At 39.4% G+C, this 26,929-nt stretch overlaps 2 protein-coding genes across 2 annotated transcripts in view; both read left to right on the forward strand.

Moving 5' to 3' along the window:
* The first annotated feature begins 7,132 nt into the window (after positions 1-7,132).
* Positions 7,133-7,900, forward strand: LOC120572291 (G2/M phase-specific E3 ubiquitin-protein ligase-like). Its single transcript, XM_039821538.1, has 2 exons — positions 7,133-7,380; positions 7,503-7,900. Exons 1-2 carry the CDS (start codon positions 7,167-7,169, stop codon positions 7,784-7,786), a joined length of 498 nt encoding a protein of 165 aa, XP_039677472.1. The 5' UTR covers positions 7,133-7,166; the 3' UTR covers positions 7,787-7,900.
* Positions 7,901-12,221: 4,321 nt separating this feature from the next.
* Positions 12,222-26,929, forward strand: part of tec (tec protein tyrosine kinase) — a 33,682-nt gene continuing 18,974 nt past the window's right edge. Inside the window, exons 1-6 of the mRNA XM_039821904.1 lie at positions 12,222-12,357; positions 15,933-16,134; positions 16,902-17,006; positions 19,360-19,441; positions 24,339-24,467; positions 25,448-25,458. Of these exons, the coding sequence (XP_039677838.1) occupies positions 15,997-16,134; positions 16,902-17,006; positions 19,360-19,441; positions 24,339-24,467; positions 25,448-25,458 (465 nt within the window). The 5' untranslated portion in view covers positions 12,222-12,357; positions 15,933-15,996. The remainder of the gene's footprint in view (positions 12,358-15,932; positions 16,135-16,901; positions 17,007-19,359; positions 19,442-24,338; positions 24,468-25,447; positions 25,459-26,929) is intronic.

Raw genomic sequence — 26,929 nt, forward strand, 5'->3', positions numbered from 1 at the left:
TTCATCTGTTTAGCTACACATCCTTTCATATTTGTCTCCTCGTCCATTTTTCGCTTTGTCCTCTCTTTCTTTCTTTAACCTTCCTTATCCCTTTAACTTTATCTCTGTTTTTGTCCCTTTCTTCCATTTTTGACTCCTCTATCCCTGATCCTTGCTTTTTCCCTCGTCTTTTTGTCTTCTCGTCTTTCTCTCTGTGTCTCATGTTTCAGTTTCAGTTGTCTGTCTGTTGTTCTCTCTCTCCTTCCTCTATCGTTGCAACCCCCTGTTCCACCCCCCTCCCCCTGTCTCTCTTTGGTGTGGTAATGAACCTGTGGTTTGAAACCAGTAGGGACTGGTTTGGGGGAAGAGATCATGAGAGCATGTCTTGTTTGTCACAGCGAGAGAACAGTCTGGCCTAAAGGTTAGCAGCAGCAGTGAGGTCATTTCATTCAGCGCACACACTGGAAATGGAAAATGGAGCTGGAAGAAATCTGGACAGAACAACCAACAAACAAACAAAATATATGTTCTTTTCTTTGGATGTAAATCCATTTCCATGCAGTGGTGGATTAGGCCTATTAGGCCTAATGAATGAGCTCCAATAGGACATGACATAGCAACACCGGTGCTGTTCTCTTTTTTTCTTGCGTTTTCTTTTTCTATTCGATAATGTCTGGGTCACTGGGCTGCAGCGTGACACAACATACGTGATTCTGATAGAACAAACACGCTCTGTCTCGCTCACAAAGGCGTGCATACATGCACAGAAGCATACTGACGGGTACGCACACTGTGACAAAGAAACGCTGACTTTCATACAGCAGCAGATATAACTGGAACAAATGGGTTTTTTCAGAGCAGATGCTGGGGTAAAAAAACACACCCATGAGGGATAACAAATTTAGCAGCCTCTGGGGACAGGAAGTCTGGATGTGTAACAATAATCCTATGCACAATCATACAATCTCATATTCACCTTGCGGCACAGATCTAAATTTTTTGCTTAAAAAGAAGTGAATTTCTATTTCATTTAATTATTTTTTTTTTATGTACCTCTTTGGTTTATCATGGGGGAAAAAAGTCAAAGTCTGAATTTACAGTGTGAGACAGATTATGTTATCAACATGCACAGGTACATTCATATTTATTTGTTACTCGCTTCTCTGTTTAGTCCATCATACTCTTTGGTGCAAATAAAAAAATTTATTATAAAGGGAAAAAATCTGCCTCAAAGTTTCCCACCACAGATGAAAAAAAGAGAAAGACAAAAAAATCTGGAAAGACAGCAAATCAACTGAAGCATATACAAACATGCAGACCTGATTACAAGGAGTAAAAAAAATGTTTTGTTAACAATAATACCAGAAAACGCTGACTGATTGACTTGAACCTTTCTAGCAATATCTTGCTTCATATTCATCCAGTTGAAAATATTCACCTGCCCAAAATAACTACAGTTTCTCTTGACTACTAGAAGCTACAGCCAAGCTAACCCTTACTATAGCTACTATAGCTGGATCAAGGACCTGCCTTCATTTGAACTACCCATCAACCAAAAAGCAGTTTAAACATCAAGGAAGTAAGGTGAATAAAGCTAATTTTTGTCAATGCTGACACCTCCATTGTATTAGGTTGGGGGTAGTCTGGACCAAAGGAAGTGCATTTCCAGAATAACTGCCTGACATCCCATGTCCCTCATCTTCCGCTCGCTGTGTGTTGACATCCTCAAACTCTGTTTGAGTCGGTAAACGACAACAAACTTCGAGCTAGAGATAGGTCTGGCAATGCAAGACTAGGGGGAACCTTTACCTGAACCTTTTACATAATGTTCCTGACATTTACGTTATAACGCTGCAATCATTGCCATACAATAGATCACACTGTCAGTACACAAACTAAAGCTCTGTCCCTTCTGCCCACCCAGGTTGAGCAGTTTGCGTATGTCTGCCACTCTGTCTCAAACCACATGGAATCTGGTTTCCTCACGCTGGCAGCCTTGAAAAGTTCAGAGCGGAGCTGCTTAGGACCGGAGCTGGAGCACATGGGTCACTGCGAGGAAGAACAGTACTGCTGTTCCAGAAAGCTCCTAGGCTGCTGTGTGTGTGTGTGTGTGTGTGTGTGTGTGTGTGTGTGTGTGTGTGTGTGTGTGTGTGTGTGTGTGTGTGTGTGTGTGTGTGTGTGTGTGTGTGAGAAAAGGATCAGGATGAGTTGCTGACTATTCCTGTCAGCACAACACAAGGCCCTGCTGGGGACAGGGACTTAGACACAGACACACACACACACACACACACACACACACACACACACACACACACACACACACACAGCCCAACACTAATTTGACACACACATACAGCCTGAGCCAGCTAGCCTCACTGGCAGAGTTAGCAGATTGCTGCAGAAGGGCACAGAGGACAGACACACACACACACACACACACACACACACACACACACACACACACACACACACACACACACACACACACACACACACACACACACACACACACACACACACACACACACACACACACACACACACAGGGGATATTTTGATTAATTGGATCAAAAATGTTACAGCAACTAATCTCACTCGGCTGTAATTACTCAATCTGTAAAGTAGAGCACAGCACCAACCCCACTGTTAAAAAAGCCTATGATGTGATGGTACAAATCTAACCTGAACCGCCAGATGGTTTGATAAACAGAACCATCTGAGAAGCCGTCATAGAGACAGAGCGTTGCTTACGTTGCACTCTGAAAGCCAGCCCACTGGACGGTAGAACAACTGCGCCACTAACGGCTAAAGAGCGTAACAAAGTGCATGTAGCTAGCTAAAAACATCCGATTTAAGCATGTCAAATGATTACTTTAGCAACCAGTGAGGACAAGTTAGCTGTTGGGAAGCTAATGTTGGCTATGTGTTAGCAAGCTAAGGGTGTGTGGGAGATTCATGCAGAGATTCAACGGAGTTTGATGAGATTGATTCCTGAAGGAGGAAGATGGAAGCAGGACGCTTCAGGCTGAAGCTGGAAAGCCCCGACACCACACGAAAAACACTACTGGAGAGAAAGACTGATTAAATAGACGTTTTCTTGTATTCCCACAACACAACTTTTGTAAATACACCTTTTAAAACCTGAACTACACACAAAAGAGAAGGCTGGTGGGGAAGGCAACAAGAGACGCTAAGAGCTGCTCGGAGCATGCAAGCAGGCTGTTGATAATGAACAACACTAGCAGGCCCGGCTCTGAAACACAAACCGACATGGTGGCTGGGTGAGTCAGTTTAACACAGCGCAACCCCTCCTAGGTAGGAAAGTATACGCTCATCCAGGCCAGCTCAGGTCTCATTCTCATGTTAAATGCAAAAACACGCAGGGAGCTGAGACAATATAATTAATGTTACGAGCTAGGTTAGCCTTAAGTAGCTGTGGTTGTTTGTTCTACGAGCCCAGGTTAGCTTAGCCATGTAACATAAAGCACTTGCAAACATACTACTATAGCTTTCTGATTTATTCACATCCCATTGTAAGTAGTTGAATACTGTCAAAATGCTTTAGCTTAACTAACAGATATATAGTTAGCCTAAAACTGATATTTGGATATATGATTTGGTGACAAAATGTATGTGCAAATGTAACGTTGGGCATAACGTTAGCTTAGTGTCTTTCCATTGTTCCTGCTGATTCTTCACAACTGTATCCACTTGTGTCTTCCTAAAAGCTCAGTTTTTTTTCAGTTTGGCAGCTTATAAAAAGTTAGTTATGAGTTTTTACAAAGCAGCTTTAAGGCATTTTTCTGTTGGAAAAGGAAAAGGGCAGGCCCTTTCAAAAAATACCTGGCAGGTGATCAGATGAACCATCTGTCTATCATGCCATTCTATGAGAGGCCGTATAGGAGGTAATTCATACTTCTGTCTTACACACACTATCATAATCTTGCATATACACAACTATACTCATACACACACACTATTATAATCATTTTACATGTATGTATGAGAGGGTATAGTTGTGTATGTGAGAGAGTATAGTAGTGTGTGTGTGAGAGTATAGCATTGTATGTGAGATAGTATAGTAGTATATGTGAGAGAGTATAGTAGTGTATGTGAGAGAGTATAGTAGCCTAGTATATGTGAGAGAGTATAGTAGTGTATGTGAGAGAGTATAGTAGTATATGTGAGAGAGTATAGTAGTGTGTGTGAGAGAGTATAGTAGTATATGTGAGAGAGTATAGTAGTGTGTGTGAGAGAGTATAGTAGTATATGTGAGAGAGTATAGTAGTATATGTGAGAGAGTATAGTAGTATATGTGAGAGAGTATAGTAGTATGCGTTAGAGAGTATGGTAGTGTGTGTGAGAGAGTATAGTAGTATATGTGAGAGAGTATAGTAGTGTGTGTGAGAGAGTATAGTAGTGTATGTGAGAGAGTATAGTAGTATATGTGAGAGATTATAGTAGTGTGTGTGAGAGAGTATAGTAGTGTATGTGAGAGAGTATAGTAGTGTGTGTGAGAGAGTATAGTAGTATATGTGAGAGAGTATAGTAGCTAGTATATGTGAGAGAGTATAGTAGTATATGTGAGAGAGTATAGTAGTATATGTGAGAGAGTATAGTAGTATGTGTGAGAGAGTATAGTAGTGTGTGTGAGAGAGTATAGTAGTATATGTGAGAGAGTATAGTAGCGTGTGTGTGAGAGAGTATAGTAGTGTGTGTGTGAGAGAGTTTGATTGAAACGGAAGGGAGTTTGATTGAAACGGAAGGCAGTTTGATTACTCAGCTCCTGATTGGTTGACAAAGAAGAAGCGGTATTTGACGGTCAAATTCCGGCACTGTCATTATAATAGTTTGGCTGATAGTGGAGCTGTAATGGATAGAAAGAGGCTAACTGAAGCTGTGGGTCTTCTAAATAATATTTTAGGAAATGGTGAGCTATTGTCAACGATGTCTCGACAATTAAATTAAGTCCAACAGAGCTCTGATTCGGAGATGCAGAGATTATTCAGGGGGGGAACTGTAAATCCAGTCAGACCTGGCTCCAGGCTAGCACTGCTACTTCTAGCTAGCTCAATGGAACACGGAGGACCCCGTTACCAGACGAGACAGCGTTTCGGTGGATCGTCGTCGAAATCCAGGAAGAGGTAAGTTGATGATAAAAATAGGACCATTGACATAGGACCCCTTTTTTGTTAACGTCATTCTATCTGCAGTGTTCCCCCAAATTCATGTTAGCATGGTCGTGGCGTTAGCGCTGCTAACTAGTTGCTACCCACATAACACGGGCTAGCCATTTTCCATTGAAAACTTTGCAATATCTCCACTAGCTAGCTAGTGCTAGTTAATATGATCAAGCAAGTTTGATCAAGCTGTGTGAAATAATTTCAGAAATCAGGTTTCGAATTAAATCTGGTTACATGAGAGAGCGACACATTGTCTGTAAAGCCCTTTGATTAACTACAGTATATTTTACTGTACAATGTACAATTGACTTTGACTAGGAGAAAAAGCTAGCAGCTAGCAGCAGCAGTTATGGAAGCATACTGGTAATTGTAGTTCCCATTGCTGCGCTCCTGTTATTAAATTTCAAACACATTGTAATTTGCTATCAGTGGCGCGGCTTATTGCAACGCAGTTCTGCATTTATTGGATTTCACCTATCTTTGGGTAAGAGAGAGTAGGCGTAGGCGTTTTACAGCAAAGATAGGTTAAATAAGAATGCTCGGTCTTGCAATCATCTGACTGGGTGACGATATTTAGCCTGTGTGTGTCTTTGAGTACCATGAAAAGCGCTATATAAATAAAATGTATTATTATTATTATTATTATTATTAAAGAGTGCAATATACATGTTTACATATGTTTATTACAGTGAATAATAATCTAAATACTGCTAAGCAGGGCTCTCAAGTGCTTATTAAGCATTTTAGAATGTCACTCTTGTGTGGTGAAGCCACATATTTGTTTTTATATTTCTGCAATCTGTGTGATTTGTTTCTGACTTTCATATGAATGTTTAAACCAGGCTTGGTCAGTGCTAAATATACTACTGTGATTAAAGGAGTTAAATAAAAGATGTCATTCATATAAATTCATGCATCACCTAATATCATCATCACATACAGGCCTGGCCTCCAGGAAAGAACAGTTTGTTTAATTTATCTAATCTTGTGTTGTTCATACTATACAATGATTTATTACAGATTATCTGGCCAATGCTGGGCATTTAAGGCCTTTGAAACGCATAGAAGACAAAGATCTCTTGGTGGAGGATATCATCATGTTTCAGCTGGTTCATCGAGTTAGTGTTGCACTTCAAAGGTTTGTGTAACTCCATTTTTTATCAAACATAATTAACCCTTCTAAGGTGTTCATATTTTTGTTCCACAGCCAATGTTGGACCCACCACATTATTAGGTTTTTAAATCAATACAGCCATAAACATGTATAGAAAAATACTAAACAGAGGTTTACTTAAGCTCAATTACCAATGATAGATACATCATTTATGGTTCATATTTGCCATTTACTCCAATTATAAAAAAGTAAAAAAAATAAAATAAAATAGAAACAAGATTTTTCATTCATTATCATCAATCATTATCATTATTGGTGCTTATTTCTTAGAACTTAATCAGAACAGGTGAAAGTACTTGAAATGTAACAATTTTTTAACTTTGTGTGAGAATAGCAGGTACAAAGTTTCATAGCACCTACAATTATTACACTGTAATAATTACACTTGGGTCCAGTAAACCCGAACACCTCATTTGTATTAGTTATGTGTAGGGGGGTGTACCGTGTACACTAATTGAAAATAAGTTATTTTTTATGTTCTTCAAAGAAAATGAGCCAAGGCCAATGAGTTTGAGTTAGAAGAAATAATAAATAGCATCATTTTTATTTTAGCAAACATTGAAAACGGGTCCCACAGACCTGAACAGCTTACAAGGATTAAGAATAATGAAAGATTTTAACATATTTTTAAAAGTCAATGTACAACCAAACTCTGAATAAAGGCTTGCATGTATCATATAAAATAACTTAAAGAACATCACGTTTTAGATAGTTGTCAAAGACAAGGCCTTTTTGCATAATCAACAAACACTGAACTGTCTTATAAGTCATCCCTTTCACGTGCTGTGTGATAATTTATCCAATTTGAAAAATTATATTTGTATCTTCTCATGATACATTTTTACAGGTTCAGGGAGGGGATGAAGACCCTTGGTGTTCTTGATGCAATAAGAATGCACCCAGATGCTTTCAGACCGCTGTTTTGTCACGAGCCATCCCCACTCACAGCGGATGTACTAGAACTGTCAGCAGTGGGCAGGAACAAAAGAAGGGCAGAGGAATGTGTGGTTGCATTTTGGAGGGACTACCTGCTGGATGTTGAGGGTAAGTATTATTGCTAGTTATGGAATAAAAATCCCCTTCTGTCTGTCTTTGTCTTTCCCTCCTTTTTAAAAGTTTTCTACATGCTAGGTTTAATTTTTGTTTTTGGTGTATTTCTTTTTCAGAGCAGGAGGGACCCTTCCAACTTGGGGGTATCCTGGCCTTTACGACGGGAGCAAATGATATTCCACCCCTGGGCTTCTCCCCACTACCTTCAGTGGTTTTTCTCCATGAGCTGCCCCTCAGACAAGGCCGTCATTTACCCACCGCAAACACATGCATTAACTGCCTGCGGTTGCCAGTCCTGAAAAAATTCGAGGATTTTAAGGAAACTATGGATTTTGCATTAAAAACACTCAGGGATTTGGTCAGGAATGACTTCCAAGAAGTCCTTAATATACATTATTAAAATCTGTTGCCTGTTGAACTTGACTAAATTGAAGAGGCATCGTTGTCAATAACTCACCATTTCCTAATACATTATTAATGTCTTGTTTAAACAATTAAAAATGGAATAATCATCCCCCCTGCTATTGTCTTGTGTACTGGTAAAATTTATATTTTAACTCAACTATACATGGTTGAGAGAAGGCAAGGTATGTGTATAGGGTGACTGATTTTATTTTTACTTGGTTTTTAATTCACATGTGTATGTATGTAGGTATACATGTTTATGTGTATATGTATGTATGTATGTATGTATGTATGTATATATATGTATATTTGTATATCTGTATGTATATATGTATATATATATATATATATATATATATATATGGATATGTGTGTGCGTATGTATGTGTATTTTTTTTCCTTTTTGATTTATTATTTATTTTATATATATATATATATATTTTTGTATTATTTAATTTTTTGTTTTTTCTGTTATTTTTTTAATTTAATTATTTTTATTATTTATTTTTAAATTTATTTATCTTTTCTCTCCTCTTCTTTAACTTGTTGGGGGTAGGACAGTCGTGGCTACCTGAAGTCATTTTGGTGTGAATGGTGGTTTATTTCCTTCCTGTTCTGAAACACAGAGAGCACTTGTATGTTGGTTATGTTCTATTTCGATAACAATCAATAAAATCTATTTATAAAATGGAATAGAATAATCATTTGACTAAAAAGAAAACTTTTCACTGGCCTTTTATTAACCTTTATTAATTGCCTTGACACTAATGAAGTTGCTCACTGATAGAGATCACTAGGCTAAAAAAATAATTGAATGCCATGGTTACCGTCATTGGCTAGTGGGTCTACAGTTTCTAGAATTCTGTTCATAACTGTTTAATTGAAAATAAAGTCATTTTCTGGAACAACAACATTGAAGTCTCAAAATTACTGGGGGTCTTCATTCATTTCAGCGTTGTCACTCCTAACTAAAATGTTCTGCACTGCTGCGGCACCTTCGGATCGCGAGCCCGTGTAAAATGATAGAAATTAAGGTCCGTCCGGGTCCGCGCCGGCCGGTTCGGTCAAAGATCTTCAGCTCTACACCAAAGCTTCCCTGATTGTCATCCTCTTCAAACTGCTGGTTAATCAATAGCAAGAAAGAGATCGTCCGAGTATGTTTGTTTGTTTGTTTCTTTTGTTTGTAAAGCGTCTTTGAGTTCCATGTAAAGCGCTATATAAAACTTATGTATTATTATTATTAATATTATTATTATTATTATTATTATAATTATAACCATTGAGCTCAGAAATTAATCTTTCCAAAATGTCATGTCCCAAATTGTCAGTTTCCCTCACAATTCTCTGAACACACCGCAGTGTATCAGTGAAAAAGATAGTAATGTTTTCCTCATAACCATATACTTCCACAAACAAAAACTGACCTTGAAAAAGAAACTAAATAAAATAAGAATAAATGTTTTCGTCCATAAAGGTTGTTTTTTTCCTTAAAGTTTATGCTGCTTGATTTAAATGTTCCTTGTTCCTCTGAGTTGGTGCTAGCTGTACTTTCAAAGCAGCAAGCCCACCAGATAATGATAATTTAAAATGGCCCCTTTAGCCAATGAGGAAGTGAGAATTTAAGCTGTCTTCCTGATTGATCAAACCAACTTCCTTTTCAACTATACTCTCTCACATACACTACTATACTCTCTCACATACACTACTATACTCTCTCACATACACTACTATACTCTCTCACATACACTACTATACTCTCTCACATATACTCTCTCACATACACTACTATACTCTCTCACATATACTCTCTCACATACACTACTATACTCTCTCACATATACTACTATACTCTCTCACATACACTACTATACTCTCTCACATACACTACTATACTCTCTCACATACACTACTATACTCTCTCACATACACTACTATACTCTCTCACATACACTACTATACTCTCTCACATACACTATACTCTCACACACACTACTATACTCTCACATACACTACTATACTCTCTCACATACACTACTATACTCTCTCACATATACTACTATACTCTCTTACATACACTACTATACTCTCTCACATTAGGGCTGCACGATTATGGCCAAAATGATAATCACGATTATTTTGATCAATATTGAGATCACGATTAATTATCACGATTATTTGTTGATTTTAGCCAAAACAAAATTTTATTGTCACATAATTATATAATTATAACTGCTTTTACATCCATATTGTGCTACATTCCTACCAATACATCCATATTGTGCTAAATTCCTCCTTTATTGAAGGATACTGTGAAGGAGTATGCCATTTCAGCTGTTGTGCGACCGCCCACACATGCATGTTTGCCGTGAAAAATACGAACAACGCAATTTTTCTGTTCACGTTAACGGTGCGTGTGGTGCCCGGTATCTACCAGACGAAATAGCTACACGGATTTCTGTGGCTCATTACACTGCCACTTACATGTCTGCGTTGCGCTCTGATGCTCCGAAACCCACGTTAGAGGCAACATAAACATCACTGCATGTCACGCTAGTAAACACTAATGACACGTTATACAGCAGGTAGCGTTAGCCTACCGTTAGCCACAGTAGTAACTGGAATAAACACGGCTAAAATGCTGACTGCTAAACAGTGTAGCGTATCTGTATTTCACTGTAGGATTCCAACAGCGGGACGTCCAACAGTCTGCTGCTAAAGCTATGAGCTAAAAGACACAAACAAGCACTGGTCACTGCAAAAACAACACAGAAGGGACAAAACGTTGCGTTTACTGGTAAACTGGTAAACATCGTGACCGGCTTATGATGACCGACTGCTACCTGTTGTGGAATATTCCTCACGTTACTCTGTCCTCTGTGACTGTCTACATCTAGAAACTAAGCTGCGCGGTGCAAGCAGGGAACAGCTCTGATTGGCTCATGGAGACATGTGATCAGACAGTGGTTTATGGAGCGCTAGATTGGCTTTGCAAAAACTGTTCTATGAAGGGAATGACGCATTTTAAATATCGCTCCATCACGCAAATTTGATCGTGGGAAGCCAAAATCGTGATCGTGATTAAAATTCGATTAATTGTGCAGCCCTATCTCACATACACTACTATACTCTCTCACATACACTACTATACTCTCTCACATACACTACTATACTCTCTCACATACACTACTATACTCTCTCACATATACTCTCTCACATACACTACTATACTCTCTCACATACACTACTATACTCTCTCACATATACTCTCTCACATACACTACTATACTCTCTCACATATACTCTCTCACATACACTACTATACTCTCTCACATACACTACTATACTCTCACATACACTACTATACTCTCTCACATATACTCTCTCACATACACTACTATACTCTCTCACATATACTCTCTCACATACACTACTATACTCTCTCACATATACTCTCTCATACACTACTATACTCTCTCACATACACTACTACCACAACACTACTAACTCTCTCCACATACAACACTCTCTCACACTACTATAATCTCTCTCACATACTACTACTCTCTCATATACTCTCTATCTCACATATACTACTATACTCTCTCACACATACTCTTACATACTACTCTCACATACTCTCTATATATCCTCTCACAATACTACTATACTCTCTCATATATACATATAAAATGATTATAATAGTGTGTGTGTATGAAAAATACTGCATCTGTGTATCGGAAAAAATACCTCCTATGACCTCTCATACACACATATACACACATATATATATATATATATATATATATATATATATACATACATACATACATACATACATACATATATATATATATATATACACATATATACACACACACATATATACACACATACATACACACACACATACATATATAACTTCCAAGTTTCTAAATTAAAAACTAATTTTAAAAATCCTCAATTTACAATTCCCATATTTTAAATAAGTACCAAATACAAAAAAACTGTCATTATTCTTCAAAGAACTTCCAAGTTTCAAAAAAATAAATACATTTGAATCTCTTGTCATACTCCCAAACTGTCCCCAATTAAAAAAAAAAAAAAACGTTGGCACTTTCTTTCAAATGGCCCTTTTTTTTTTAACTCTCCTCACTTTCCAAACAATCTCTCCCTCTTCCCTCTTAAGGCTGAAAAAGTCAAGCCGGTCCTCACAGAGATACAGTTTCACTGTTGCAGCACATATTCTATATTTTTCCACTCTGCTTTCTGACTGACACCAGCAGTCAAATGATCTCACACACACCACTCACCACTGACCTCTTCCTCTCTCTCCACACACACACACACACACACACACACACACACACACACACACACACACACACACACACACACACACACACACACACACACACACAGAGGAAGTGTGTGCGGGTCATTGTGCGTGCTGTGTTGTGTGTCCGCCCCTCTGTCTTTCATTTCCTGAATCCAGCTCCTCTAATTCACAGCAACAAGGGAATCAAACGCACACTTAATGCACTGAAAACTGCGAGATGTCGAGAGAAGGTAAGAAAATCTTTGTTTTATTGACATGACTTAATTTAAGTGTTTTTGTGTTGTTTTTTTTAACTACTGAGGCTGCGCAGATTGTGAGGATAGCTACAAAACAGCGGTCAGCAAAGTTGCAGCGCAGGGGAAGGAAACACCTTACGTTAGTGCGTTTATAAGTATCATAAAACATTATATAACTCTACAATAACATAGTATAGGAAGCCTTTGTTTGTCTGTTTGGATACATGTTTTATAATGTTACTACGTAAGTTAATGAAGTTAAACCACCTGTGAGCAGGTGCTTTTCTTCTGCTGCATTCAAGTGCTGTCGGAACACACGGACGGCACGTCAAAAGTGTGAAAAGATTGTAATCAGCTCTTTTCACTTAAGTAAAAGTAGCAATACCACAGTGTAGAAATACAAGATGTTAAACGTATTTGTCAATCGTGTGCAAGTCACAAGTCACTGTGGTGACAATCAAGCAAATCACAAGTCAAGTAATAGCTACAGCTTACAGTATAATGTTAGGTTAAAATTAACTTTTTAGCTAACATTTAACCCATTATATATATATCCTCATCCTCCTTTTCTTATTTTTGACACCTTCAATGATATCCTTTTAAGTTTTACTTGGATTAAAAAACAAACAACCAACCAACCAAAAATATACAAGGATTTGCTGTCTATTATTTCAAGCATGCTAACAGGTAGCCGGGCCAGGTTTATAGCTAAATCCCCAAGTTAAGCATAAAACGTTGTTTTGTAGCCTATGTTTAGCTGTATATAACAAATTAGTTATCTAATAAGGTAACGTTAACCATTTTCCCCCCTAATAAAAGGTTACTTTGGCAGAGTAACTTTATTGTTTTCACCTCTGCTCAAACAACAGCTTAACCGTTAGCTAACTTAACGGTTAACTAGCTAGCTAGCTAGCTGGACGACATAGAACAATAGACAAACTGTTAGCTTAACCGTAACGGTTAAGCTAACAGTTTGTCTATTGTTCTATGTCTAGCTAGCTAACCGTTAGCTAGCTAGTTAGCTGGGTGAGTCGAGCCGTTAAAACCATTGACATATATAAAAGGTTAAAACCCATTTACGTAACGTCAACGTCACCTTTCTTTTGTGGCTTTTGTAGTAACGGATGAAGATAGACGTTGTGGTTGTCGTGTCCGTGATTTTTGAGCTGCAGCCCGGGCACACCGCTGTTCTCTTCTTACTACGGTCATCGACTACATCGTCCTTCAAGTAATATATTATTATTTTTGGCATAACTCTGTCCATGACGGCTGCCTCCTGCGTTGGCCTCTCTACGGTCAAGTGCCAAGCTCTGGAAGGTTGCCAGGTGGAATGCTCGGTAGAAGGTTGCCAGGTTACCGAGCATTCCACGAAAACTCACCCATTCATGTTTCAAAAACAAAACGTAACTTCCCAATATCTTGAAAAAAACGTATAATTTTGTATTAACACTATTTATTTTTAGTAATTTGTAGTAACTCTTGTTGTCCTCGGGTCAAATTAGGCCAAAAATCTATATCAGAAATGTGGGTTTCTTTTAACCAAATTGACAAAAAAAAAAAAAGTGGATGGTTCCCTACAACGCTCTTCACAAGTGAAATAAATGATCAGTTCACTACTTTCATTGTATTTTGGTGTTTTTATTCAAATTTATAGCATTTTAAGAAAAAAAAAACTGATAGGAGAACGTCTAAAAAAAAATAAGTGAAAAACATGTCGGAAAAAGCTTCAAAACGTGCAGAAAAAAAAATCAACAAACATTGGAAAAATAAAAATAGGGGAAAAAAATGACAAAAGTGTCGAAAAACACGACCAAAACGTTTTAAAATTTTGACCCAGAAAGAGATAAAGTTGCATGGTCGACATGGAAGACAACACAAGGGTTAAAGTAATTTCATTGTTTTTCTGGATCATTATTTTAAGTACGTGTCTGAAATGTTGTAAACCTATATTTGAATATTTTTTTAGTTTTTAAGTTGTGGGGGGGGGGGAGTACATATATTCTTAACTTTGTATTTCATTAATAAGAAGTCAAGACCTTTCGATTTATCCGTCTCAAGTTTAAGTCAAGTCTCGAATACCAAGTCAAAATCAAGTCAAGTAGGTTATCAATAGCTAAGTTTCCATCCACTTGTCAATCGAATTATCTGAAGTTCGGTAAAAAAAACTCATGCGAATAAAGCCGGTGAAAGCCGGTTTCCATCCAACGGCTTTAAAGCGAATAAAAACCTGTTGCGTAATGACGTCACATGCTGTTTTGCGATTAAATTTGAATATCGAATTGATTTGAGACATTTTAAGGTGTTTCCGTTCATTTTTCGCACTGAATCGCACAACATTCAAGCAAACATTTGCGAACAAAGTTTTGCTAGACAAAATGGATCGCGCCATCTACCAACAAACGATCGATATTGCACAAGTTGTAATAGTGCTTATTAAATGTGCCAGCTAATAAGAAAACAACGACGCTATCAACACATTGCTATGATGATGCAGATGCACGTAAATGCCCGACGACAACGGAGGCGGCCTGTGGCGTGGGAACGACAGCGCTCCAAACAGTTCTGGGAGGTCGTGGTTCAGAGACACTTCACGGAAACCCTTTGGTTGAAGCATTTTCGCCTTTTCCCTCGCGAGTTCCTGATAAATTATGGCATTTCTTAGATTGTTGCTGTCTAAAATAGCCGTTTATATTTTGCTCGTAAATTAAATTAAAAAAGTCTCTCGTCTCCTCGTTCGTCCACTTACATCTGTCTTTGATGACACCTGTCATGTGTGCAAACAGAGCGGAAATACTGGGCGGAAATGAACTACAACTTCTTCTTCTTCGTTTTGTGGCGGGTTGCAACCATGAAATAAAATAAAAACTCTTCTTAAAACCCACCTCTTTTCTTTGGCTTTTAACACCAGGTAGAGTGTTGATCTATACTTGCTTATTTTAATTGTATGCGGACAGGCCATTTTAGTTTTTATTTATTCTACTTATTTAATTTAATTTTAATTTTTATTGCATTTATCTTTATATTGGGTACCTCTGTGCTTTTATTGTGTTATCTATTTATTCTGTTTTATCTTTTTGTGCAGCACTTTGGAAACCTTGTGTTTGTTAAAATCGTGCTATATAAATAAAGTGGATTGGATTGCATTGGATAAAATGACCCAAAACTTAATCGCAATTCATTATTTATTCGGCAAATAACGTTTCCATCAGCGTTTATCGCATAAGCCGATCTATATATCGATCAAGATAAAATCCGATGAGACCGAACGTATTTCCTTTTGAAATCGAATTTTACGGTTTCCATAAGGCATTTTTCATTTGATATCACTTAATTCGGATAAAAATGTGTGAATGGAAACATAGCTAATGTGAGCCAAGCAAGTCTCAACTCCTCAAACTTGCGACTCGAGTCAAATCGTGCGACCCGCGTTACCCAAATCTGTCTTGTACTTTAGCTAGAAAATCAAAAACCATGAACTAAAAGACTCCATAAAGCTGATGGGAGTTAGATTCTGTGACAAAAAAAATTAGACTAAAATTTTAACTGCGGGTTTTTTTCCCCCTTCTCAGCTCCAGCCCGCTGCGTTCTGACGACATCCACCAATGGGCTGCTGAGGGTGTGGGCGGGGCCACGATGAGTGCCGAGGTGCTATTGGAGGAGAAACTCATCAAGCGTTCGCAGCAGAAGAGGCGGACGTCGCCGCTGAACTACAAGGAGAGGCTGTTCGTCCTCACCAAGAGCCGGCTGACGTACTACGATGGAAAAGCAGAGGTCACTTTATTAAGTTTTACGTTTCAGTTCCCGCTTAAACTAAACGAAACTGCAGACAAAGTCTGCGTCACCAAAGGGCGTAACTTTGGGTTCAACATTGGAGGGCTTGAGATCTACACTTTAGAGCAGAATTGAAAGATTGAACATCAAAAACTTCATTTACTGGATGAAGGTGAATGTTTCTGCAACAATTTGTGCCTTTTCTGCATCACATTATGGTGCAAAATGTCTTTATTAAGTGACTTTTTTGGGTGGGGTGGGGGTTGCACCAGCCAGTTGTGATTTATTGTAAATTTGCGCCTATGGCGTCACCTAGGGCTGGTATGGAGAAAATCAGATATGACAATATTTTTTTACAATATTTCTTGACCAAATACTTCGATATCGATATTGTGGCGATATTCTAGGGTTGAGAATTGGTGCTCTAACAAAATATCTTCACACTTAGATTTTAGATAAATAATGATCAGTAATGTTGACATAATGTCTAAATGGAGAAAAGGCAAATAATAGAACAGCTAGAACAGTCTGATAAGTTCAGAAAAGTACATCACTTTACTGTAACGCAGCCTTTAAAACCAGTGAAAGACAACACTTTTGGTCATATTACGATATTTCGATATCCAAAATCTAAGACGATATCTAGTCTCATATCACAATATAGATATATGGCCCAGCTCTAGCGTCACCTCTAAGTGAGTAGTTGATTTCTTATTACAGTAGTAGCAAAAGTGAATAAAAACCTGCTGTTGTTTTTCCATCAACAGAAGAAGTGCAGGAGAGGCTCGATCGAGCTGAGCCGCATCCGATGTGCCGAGATCGTGAAGAACTTCGGAGAAATCATCCCCTGCCAGAACAAATACCCCTTTCAGGTACAAACAAACAGTAGCAGTTCTAGACCATTTCACATAAAGGGGCCAAGCTGGGGCCACATTCGATTTCAGAGGTAACAAATATATTAAGCGTTAAGTGTTACCTTTTATAGGTTTGGTCTCTACAAAAGACTAACGATACCCATATAAAAGAAAACAACAACAATATAACAAAAAATTCAGTGTTAACCTACATTTTATTTGTCAGTGCATGTGGATTATATCTAGCCTTGTGAGACCGTCCTGATCTGGCGAGCTCCAGTTTTCCAGTCTGGCATCTTGAGATAGAGAAAGTTTGGAGCCGTTCGCCAAACGACCGACCAATCAGCGTTGGTTTTGAGGCGGTTTAGGTGTGATGCAAAGAGAAGCGTCTATCACCAACTATAGGTGGTGATAGACAGATGGTTTATCCAATCAGCTCACCAGGATTTTCAGACAGCGGTAGCCCTAATTCTGTTAGCCGCTCGCTAATGCTTTTTTCTCTTGGATCCTTCTTTTGGAATATGGACCGGGAACCTGAAACGGTGTCTTTTATTCCTAAATTCTCGTTACACAAACAGCAAATATCCTTAACCGACATGTTGCTTGCTTGCTGAGCTAATGAGCTATGCTTTGCCTGCAGCAGCAGCAGCAGCAGCAGCAGCAGGGGTAGCCTGGCTTGTGGTTATATTTTCATATGCTTTCGTTGCTCTGATTGGTTGATTTGGCCCGTCTATCACCAACTATAGGTGGTGATAGACAGATGGTTTATCCAATCAGCTAACCAGTATTTTCGCCTCTTCCCAAAAGTTCGGTAACAGTAAAGTTCCCAGACGGATATGCCGAGCAAATGCGAAGCAATCCATCTGGCGGAGTCAGGTTAGATCATATCCCCTGTTTGGGGGTAAAGATGGGAGAAGGAGTGCGATTGTTGACGTAAATTGCGCCAGCAGTTTTACAGTAAATAAAAAAAATGTGACACTTATTATAATACAAAATAATTATCCTTGACAAGTGGAAGTCACGCCTAACCTAAACATGTGTGTCTCTTGGGTGTGTGCTGCTTTGTGGAATGCTTTTTTAGCTGTTGGTTTAGTTTCGGTAAGAAGTTACTTAGCTGAGGCCTACAACTTTGTTTGTTAATGTCATAATGCCTGGCAAAGATTGTGTGGTTCTGTATCATTGTTACTGACAAAAAAGAGACACACAAGGCATCTTTAAACTGTAATATGCCCCAAATACAGTACACGATCCGTGCTGCGCATGCGCAAGATGATAATCCTCTTGTAGGGATTTACGACACTGCACGATCTGGTCCACGCTTCTGGTCGTAGTTGTAGCGGTCTGGTCTGCCGTTAGCCTCCACCGGAAAGCTAACGTTAGTTTAGCTAACAGCTAATTCATGTAAAAGACCTTCAAACCTGAAAATAACCGTTAAAATATATAACAGCTGTTACGTCAGTTCTACTTTACTACTTGTGCTCATTTAAAATACAATCACTCAATACTCTTTATTGTTGTTACTGTAAAGTCTTAATTTAGCTGTAGCCTGCTTTTCCCAGTGTTTAGTTTGAGTTAACGTTATTTTAGACTGAATCAAGCTGTCAGCTAGCGGTTAGCCGAATTAGCTGTTAGCTAAACTAGCGTTAGCTTCCCGGTGGATCCATGAGCATAACGGCAGACCGCTACAACTATGACAGATCGTGCAGTGTCGTAAATCTCACGGAGGTATTAAGAGAACTCGTAAAACAGGATTATCATCTTGCGCATGCGCAGCACAGATCGTGTACCGACTTCTATTAAACAATTATTTGATTTTTACGATTCCAATGCCAAACCAGTACTTTTAAAAACGATTCAGATTCTTGAAAAATGACATCAAAGAAAGGCTCTTTTATAGTTTGTTTTTTTTAAATGGAAAATTATTTAAATTTAACAATATATTAACGTTTTAAAGTATTTTAAATATATAATAAGTAAACCCTAAGTCACCAAACACACAACCAGCGATCAGGTGCAGTGAATGGTTAAAGGTCCAATGGCATGAGAGTTTTTTTTTTTAACATTAATGTGAGTTCCCCCAGTCTGCCTATGGTCCCCCAGTGGCTAGAAATGGTGATAGGTGTAAACCGAGCCCTGGGTATCCTGCTCTGCCTTTTGAGAAAATGAAAGCTCAGATGGGCCAATCTGGAATCTTCTCCTTATGAGGTCATAAGGAGGAAGGTTACCTCCCCTTTCTCTGCTTTGCCCGCCCAGAGAATTTGGCCCACCCATGAGAGAGTGACAGAGGGAAGATATTTCAGTCGACTAAAATGAGGAACCGAAATTTGCGTTCTAATCCAGTGTTTCCTAACCAGTTTGTGTTTGTGTGCAGGTGGTGTACGATGCCAGCACTCTCTATGTGTTCGCTCCGAGTCACAACAGCAGAAGTCATTGGGTCCAGAGTCTCAAAGAGGGTCAGTCTCTGTTTTATTCTACTCTTATTATATCTGTTGTGAAATGTCTGTTTAGAGCACTTGAATAAGAAATTCCTGTTGTTTAGTTTAAAAAAAGTCTAAAAGGAATTGGTAAATTATAGTGTGATTAAAAGGCACTATTTACATTATTTACAGTACTTGATTTACAGCTGATATTTACACCACACCATTTGTTTAACTCTTGTGTGTCAAATTTGACCCATTTTCAAAGTTTTCATATCAGAAATATGGGTTTTCTTTGAACCAAAATGGCCAAAAATAACATGGATGCATGGATGGATCTTTGCACGTGAAATTAATGATTACTTCTATTGAATTTTATTCAATTTTATAAACGTGTTTAAATGGTTTTAAAACAGTATTGTGACTAAACCTTGACATAATCCAGTCTGTGATTCACTCAACATCCTTTGATCTTAACTATTAGTCAAAATAATTCATAATTTCTGCCTTTTTAACACAAATGTAGGTATAATGTCATATAAAATAGGTTTTTTGACCATGAATTTCAAAATAAAACGTAGAAAAAGTGACAAAAACGTTTTTAAAAAGTGTCAAAAGCATAGAAAGAGCCAAAAAACGCTGGGAAAAAAAGCACCAAAAATTCAAATTCACTTTTGACCTAAATGGACAACAAGTTCATGGTCGACAGGAAGACAACACAAGGGTTAACAGTAATTTAGTTTTACTGCAAACCGTCACAGGAATTGCTTTTATTTGGTTTGGTAGTAGCCTACACAGAAGTTGTCTGTTGTGCACTCTTGCTAGCTTACTGAGATGAACGTGAGACGCTAGATGCAAAACATGTCCGTCAAGCTTAAGTTGCTCACTTTCTTGCGTGTAAAACTGCAACATATTGAACAGTAAATGGTCACAGTAGAAGACGAGCGTTTTTGGTCGTCATTCAAAGCCGTTACACTACAATATTGATTGAAACAGCAGAGCAGCGTGTACAGATGTAGAGTGATAGATCACATTCGGTATATAGTTTGAGCCGCTGCAAAGATGTTTTCACACTTTCAAACCACAGTTTCCAACAGTGCCCACCGTTTCCTCTCCCGCTGTGTACGTGACGTTTCACCTGAGACAAGGTGGTCGCGCAGATGAAAACGAGGTCAGGTGCCGCTTTTAAAGGGATAGTTTGGACCAGGGTTCAAAATTAAGGTTTTCGTCCATTTTAAAATGTTACCAGCCACGCAATAGATTACCATTGTTTTTTTTGGGGGGGCTAGTGAGTAGAGCAAATCTACCAGCCACTTACATATTTTACCAGCATTTGGCTGGTAGATGGTGCCAATTTTGAACCCTGGTTTGGATGTTTTTTGAACAGTTTGACTCCAAAAACACAACTGTTGAAGCTCAGATCTTGGACACAAAATTGTAACTTTCTGCTCTTAGGGCCCTATCTTGCACCCGGCCCAGCGCAAAGTCCAAAGTCCGAAAGTGTCTTTGCTAGTTTAAGACCGACGCAGTTGTCAGTTTCTAATAGCAAATGCACCCGCGCCCATGAGCGTGCTGGTCTTACAGGGAGGTGTGTTCAGGTGCATTCTGGGTGTGCTGGTCTTATAGGGGGGTGTGTTCAGGTGCATTCTGGGTGTGCTGGTCTTATAGGGGGGTGTGTTCAGGTGCATTCTGGGCGTGCTGGCCTTACAGGGAGGTGTGTTCAGGTGCATTCTGGGCGTGCTGTCTTACAGGGAGGTGTGTTCAGGTGCATTCTGGGTGTGCTGGTCTTACAGGGGGGTGTGTTCAGGTGCATTCTGGGTGTGCAGGTCTTACAGGGAGGTGTGTTCAGGTGCATTCTGGGCATGCTGGTCTTACAGGGAGGTGTGTTCAGGTGCATTCTGGGCATGCTGGTCTTACAGGGAGGTGTGTTCAGGTGCATTCTGGGCATGCTGGTCTTACAGGGAGGTGTGTTCAGGTGCATTCTGGGCATGCTGGTCTTACATGGAGGTGTTTTCAGGTGCATTCTGGGCGTATTGCTATCTTGAGGCAGCGGGAAGTGATCGCGCTATTGACCAACAAAAACCTGGTCTAAAGTCAATAACGCAGCATTTCTTTGTTATTTTAACAGCATATTAGTAAAATTAGTTAATGAAGACACTAAGTACAACCCTTTTGAACCATGCCGTCGTCAAACTAGCTAAAGTGGATTTGGACACGCCCTAAACGCACCTGCGCCAGGCGCTTTGATCCTTAAAATAGGGCCTTAAGTCCGTTTCCATTTCACTTTATCGCTACACAAACTTTTCCACCCTGAGCCAAGCATAAAAATGTTCAAATTGAAAATGTATGCATAAAAACAGGGGATGTAACCCCCAAAAAACCAAAAGTACGCTTAAGCAAGTGTACGCACATGTTTGACCATGTTGTGTACACTACAGTTTCTGCTTAACTTTTGATTTATTTATAGTTTGAAACACGTAGAAGTTGTTTAAACTGGACAGGCAAGTTTCTGAGCACTTAAACACACCAAAGTAAAAAAAAAAACTATGAATCACGAGCTCAGAATCTCTGACTTAAGTTGACAGTTCGGATGATTTGCAGTGCGGTGGTCTGAGTGACTTCTCCGTAGTCAGTGCGTTAGCTACAGTAGACGTTTGGAGAGTTTGGAGAAGCAGGCTGGCGTGACGTGGTGTCTAAAACACATTTTAGACACCTAAAAACATCGTTATCAGTTTAAGTTCACGCTATATTTAGGATATTTTCAGCACTTCACCTCGCTGTCAGACAGCCCTTTACGACGGAGAACCGTAGCGGCTATCTCCGCTCTCTTCAAAGCCACCAGACTCCTTTAAATAACTCCAACAAACTAACAGATCAAGGCAGCGGTGGACCCAAAAGTTACTGAAATTAAACAATGGGGCCTACTAAGTAATTTATAAAAACCTAGGTCACCATTGGTTACACAATTGCAATTGTGTCACACTACACCTTTTAAGCAAAATGAGGATTCAGAAGGGTCCAAAATGTAATTTGACCGTAAAACTCAATTCATGTCAACAATCCCTCTGCTTCTGAGTCATAACTCTGGTAAATCTAAACACAGAGACATGATACATGTATTTTTAGATTCTGTGTGACTAACACTTCCTGTGAGTCATTATCTTTGATGACCGCAGTGGATAGGAGTCTACAAATTTGCTTAGAAAATCATAGAGAAAAGACGCTCCTTACAGCTGCAGAATTAGCCCGAGAATCGTCACGTTTTTAAGTTTTCTTCAGCATCAAAGTAATCCAGTTAGTTGTCTGTACATTAAAGGGTGCGCTGCAAACAGGAACAGCTATTAGCTAATTCGGCATACTTTTCATGGTGCAAATTTGCCAAAATACAAAACAAATAGCTGCTAAAATTCGGATTATAGCTCACGCATAACTCACTGAATCCATAGCATTTACATCCCTCAAATCATAATGGCAACACCTTAAATTAAGCTTTCATAGTGTCTTTTTAACTCATACAGCAGCTCTCATAATGTCATTTTTGGACGCATCTGACAGCTGTTTTACAACGACATGCCTACAGTGTGTTTCTGCCGCCCGCAAGTTGCCAAAAATCTATTAATGCAGCTTTAAAGACATTTGGGAAATGAGAAAACTCTCCAAACTCAGTTTTTGTATATATATTTATTCATAGAGCTCTATTTTATAACCCTGTTTATGTGTATTTTTTTTTTGCTGAATGACAATAAAAGGAATCTTGAATCTAAACTCTTTACATTCATGTACTAAAGTGATTAAGTATTTAAGTTTTATAACCTTATATTCCAACTCAGCCACACAAAGGAAGATTTGTTTAAAGTTTTAAAATATTGTGCTCATTTTCAGGTTAAAAATTGTATTTAGAGGTTGTATCAGAATAGGTTTACATGGTTTAATTTTCAAAAAGCACCATATTGTTGTTGTAGGCCTACTGCACATTGCTGCAGCTCCTCTTTTCACCCTGTGTGTTGAGCTCTCTGTTTTAACTACAGAGTGAGGCATCTCACTTCTGTTCCATCTTTGTTGGGAGTCGCACATGTGCAGTACCTAGGTAAGGACTACTAGCCAGTCAGAAGCAGAGTATGAGTGCGTGCCCTGACAGTAGCTAGGTAAGGACTACTAGCCAGTCAGAAGGAGAGTATGAGGGCGTGGCCTGACAGTACCTAGGTAAGGACTACTAGCCAGTCAGAAGGAGAGTATGAGGGCGTGCCCTGACAGTAGCTAGGTAAGGACTACTAGCCAGTCAGAAGCAGAGTATGAGGGCGTGCCCTGACAGTACCTAGGTAAGGACTACTAGCCAGTCAGAAGCAGAGTATGAGGGCGTGCCCTGACAGTAGCTAGGTAAGGACTACTAGCCAGTCAGGAGCAGAGTATGAGGGCGTGCCCTGACAGTACCTAGGTAAGGACTACTAGCCAGTCAGAAGCAGAGTATGAGGGCGTGCCCTGACAGTAGCTAGGTAAGGACTACTAGCCAGTCAGAAGCAGAGTATGAGGGCGTGCCCTGACAGTACCTAGGTAAGGACTACTAGCCAGTCAGAAGCAGAGTATGAGGGCGTGCCCTGACAGTAGCTAGGTAAGGACTACTAGCCAGTCAGAAGCAGAGTATGAGGGCGTGCCAGTAAAGGCTGGACTACAATAGAGCAGTTTGGAGCAGTTGGTGAACAGTGTTTTCTGTTGGAGATGGTAAGTCCCTTTGGGTGGGACTTTGGGCTTTTTCACTTTGTAAACCTATAACGTAACACAAAAAAGATAGATAACACAAATGAAAAGGCCAAAAAGCATAATATGAGCACTTTAAATGTCACTGAAATGAAATGATACTTATTCCAGAAACAGAAACAGACCCTCCAGTTGACACGTGAACCTTTTTTTTAACACGGAAACTTTCTCTCTGCAGAGATCAAAGACAACCCTGTGGTCTCGGCCAAGTTTCACCCTCAGTTCTGGCAGGAAGGGGCGTGGCTCTGCTGTCGCCAGGCGGAAAAACAGGCTCCGGGCTGCGAGGAGTACAACCTGTTTGGAGACAGTAAGAAACCTTTTTAACCACTCAACTGTCTGTGTTTAGTTTAAAGGTACATCTATCTCAAGGCACTAGGATTAGGCAATGTTTAGGGTTAGGTGCCTTGAAGTCGATGTTGGGGGCTTAAAACCCCATCGAGCTCCCAGTTCACACCGAAGATACACACTTTCAAACATAGTTGCAAGTTTCAACTTGCAGATCTTTGGTCTAAAGTGGGCTTTAGTTTGTTGCAAAAGAACCACCAAATTGAAATCGATGATGTTTACGTTCAATCTAACATCATTTTAAGTTTCATAAGAACTTTAAAGTACTTATTTTAAAGTACTTTGCTGAATGCAGTGAAATGGCATTTTATGCCTTTTTAAATCATGAATACATTAATGTATAAAGAGTATGTATGGGTCCTGGTAGTGCTGATGTCGAACTGGTTTATATACAGTCATGTCAAAAAACATTTGGACACCCATGCTAAAGTTGACTAAAAAGAGGAATAATACCATACCTAGAGATCGGCATGGTTTTATTTCAGTTAGTCTAATAGCTGGTTTAATTTGCATTGAGAGATGATCTTATGGAAAGTACCACATCGTCACCTTCCTAAAATAATTGCCTAAGTCATTTTTTAACAAAAATGATTTTGTTGCCTAAATCATCTCCTCATGGTGCAGGCCACCTGGTAAAATTGCCTACATCCTCAGTTGAACAGGTCATGTGATTCTACACCTTTAGTAAAATTGCGTATGTCAAGCATGTGACTTAGGCGGTTTTATTTTTTGTGTTTTCCGAAAAACCTGAAAAAAATGACTTTTAACAAAAATTATTTCTTTGCCTAAATCATCTCCTCATGGTGCTGGCCACCTTTGTTAAAATTGCTTACATCCTCAGTTGAACAGGTCATGTGATTCTACACCTTGTATAACTGCCCATGTAAAGCATGTGACTTAGGCAGTTTTATTTTTTGTGTTTTCTGAAAAACCTGAAAAAAGGACTTAGGCAATTATTTTAGGAAGGTGACGACATGCCAATCTCTAGGTATGGTGAAGGGTATGTGATGATGTGGGGGGTATGGTGAAGGGTATGTGATGATGTGGGGGTATGGTGAAGGGTATGTGATGATGTGGGGGTATGGTGAAGGGTATGTGATGATGTGGGGGTGTGGTAAGGGTATGTGATGATGTGGGGGTATGGTGAAGGGTATGTGATGATGTGGGGGTATGGTGAAGGGTATGTGATGATGTGGGGGGTATGGTGAAGGGTATGTGATGATGTGGGGGGTATGGTGAAGGGTATGTGATGATGTGGGGGTATGGTGAAGGGTATGTGATGATGTGGGGGTATGGTGAAGGGTATGTGATGATGTGGGGGGTATGGTGAAGGGTATGTGATGATGTGGGGGGTATGGTGAAGGGTATGTGATGATGTGTGGGGGGTATGGTGAAGGGTATGTGATGATGTGGGGGTATGGTGAAGGGTATGTGATGATGTGGGGGTATGGTGAAGGGTATGTGATGATGTGGGGGGTATGGTGAAGGGTATGTGATGATGTGGGGGTATGGTGAAGGGTATGTGATGATGTGGGGGGTATGGTGAAGGGTATGTGATGATGTGGGGGTATGGTGAAGGGTATGTGATGATGTGGGGGTGGTGAAGGGTATGTGATGATGTGGGGGTATGGTGAAGGGGATGTGATGATGTGGGGGGTATGGTGAAGGGTATGTGATGATGTGGGGGTATGGTGAAGGGTATGTGATGATGTGGGGGTATGGTGAAGGGTATGTGATGATGTGGGGGTATGGTGAAGGGTATGTGATGATGTGGGGGAGGTGTTGTGATGATGTGGGGGTATGGTGAAGGGTATGTGATGATGTGGGGGTATGGTGAAGGGTATGTGATGATGTGGGGGTATGGTGAAGGGTATGTGATGATGTGGGGGTATGGTGAAGGGTATGTGATGATGTGGGGGGTATGGTGAAGGGTATGTGATGATGTGGGGGTATGGTGAAGGGTATGTGATGATGTGGGGGTATGGTGAAGGGTATGTGATGATGTGGGGGACCAAAGGAGCTTTATCAGGATGCATAGTATCCTGGATCCATGAAATAACTGACCTTTAAAAATAAACATCTGGCTGCCTCTATGGGAATTTAACATAGGGGTGTACTCACTTATGCCCCCTGTATTTTAAGGAAGAACATTTATTTATTCCCAATACATTATTCATTCACAAAGAAAATTGGTGTCCTTAAAAGGTCGGATTTTTCCAAATTCTTTTAATTAAGGCATTAAGATCAATTTCCAAAAGATGATTTTTTTAGTCCTCTTTTTAGTCAACTTTAGCATGGTGTCCTAATTTTTTCACGACTGTACTTTCTGATCTTGTGCTTTGAATGCAAACTATTTATTGTACAGTCTGGTATTTATAATAGGTAACCAGGCATTCCAGCAGTCTGTTACATGTGGTTAAATAT

Source organism: Perca fluviatilis, chromosome 14 (assembly GCF_010015445.1).
Source record: "Perca fluviatilis chromosome 14, GENO_Pfluv_1.0, whole genome shotgun sequence".
In the NCBI taxonomy this organism is placed as follows: Eukaryota; Metazoa; Chordata; class Actinopteri; order Perciformes; family Percidae; genus Perca; species Perca fluviatilis.

Coding starts and splice junctions, on each gene's coding strand:
- LOC120572291 (XM_039821538.1), top strand. CDS start 7,167: ATGATACATTTTTACAGGTTCAGGGAGGGGATGAAGACCCTTGGTGTT. Junction 7,381..7,502: donor CTACCTGCTGGATGTTGAGG/GTAAGTATTATT, acceptor TTTCTTTTTCAG/AGCAGGAGGGACCCTTCCAA.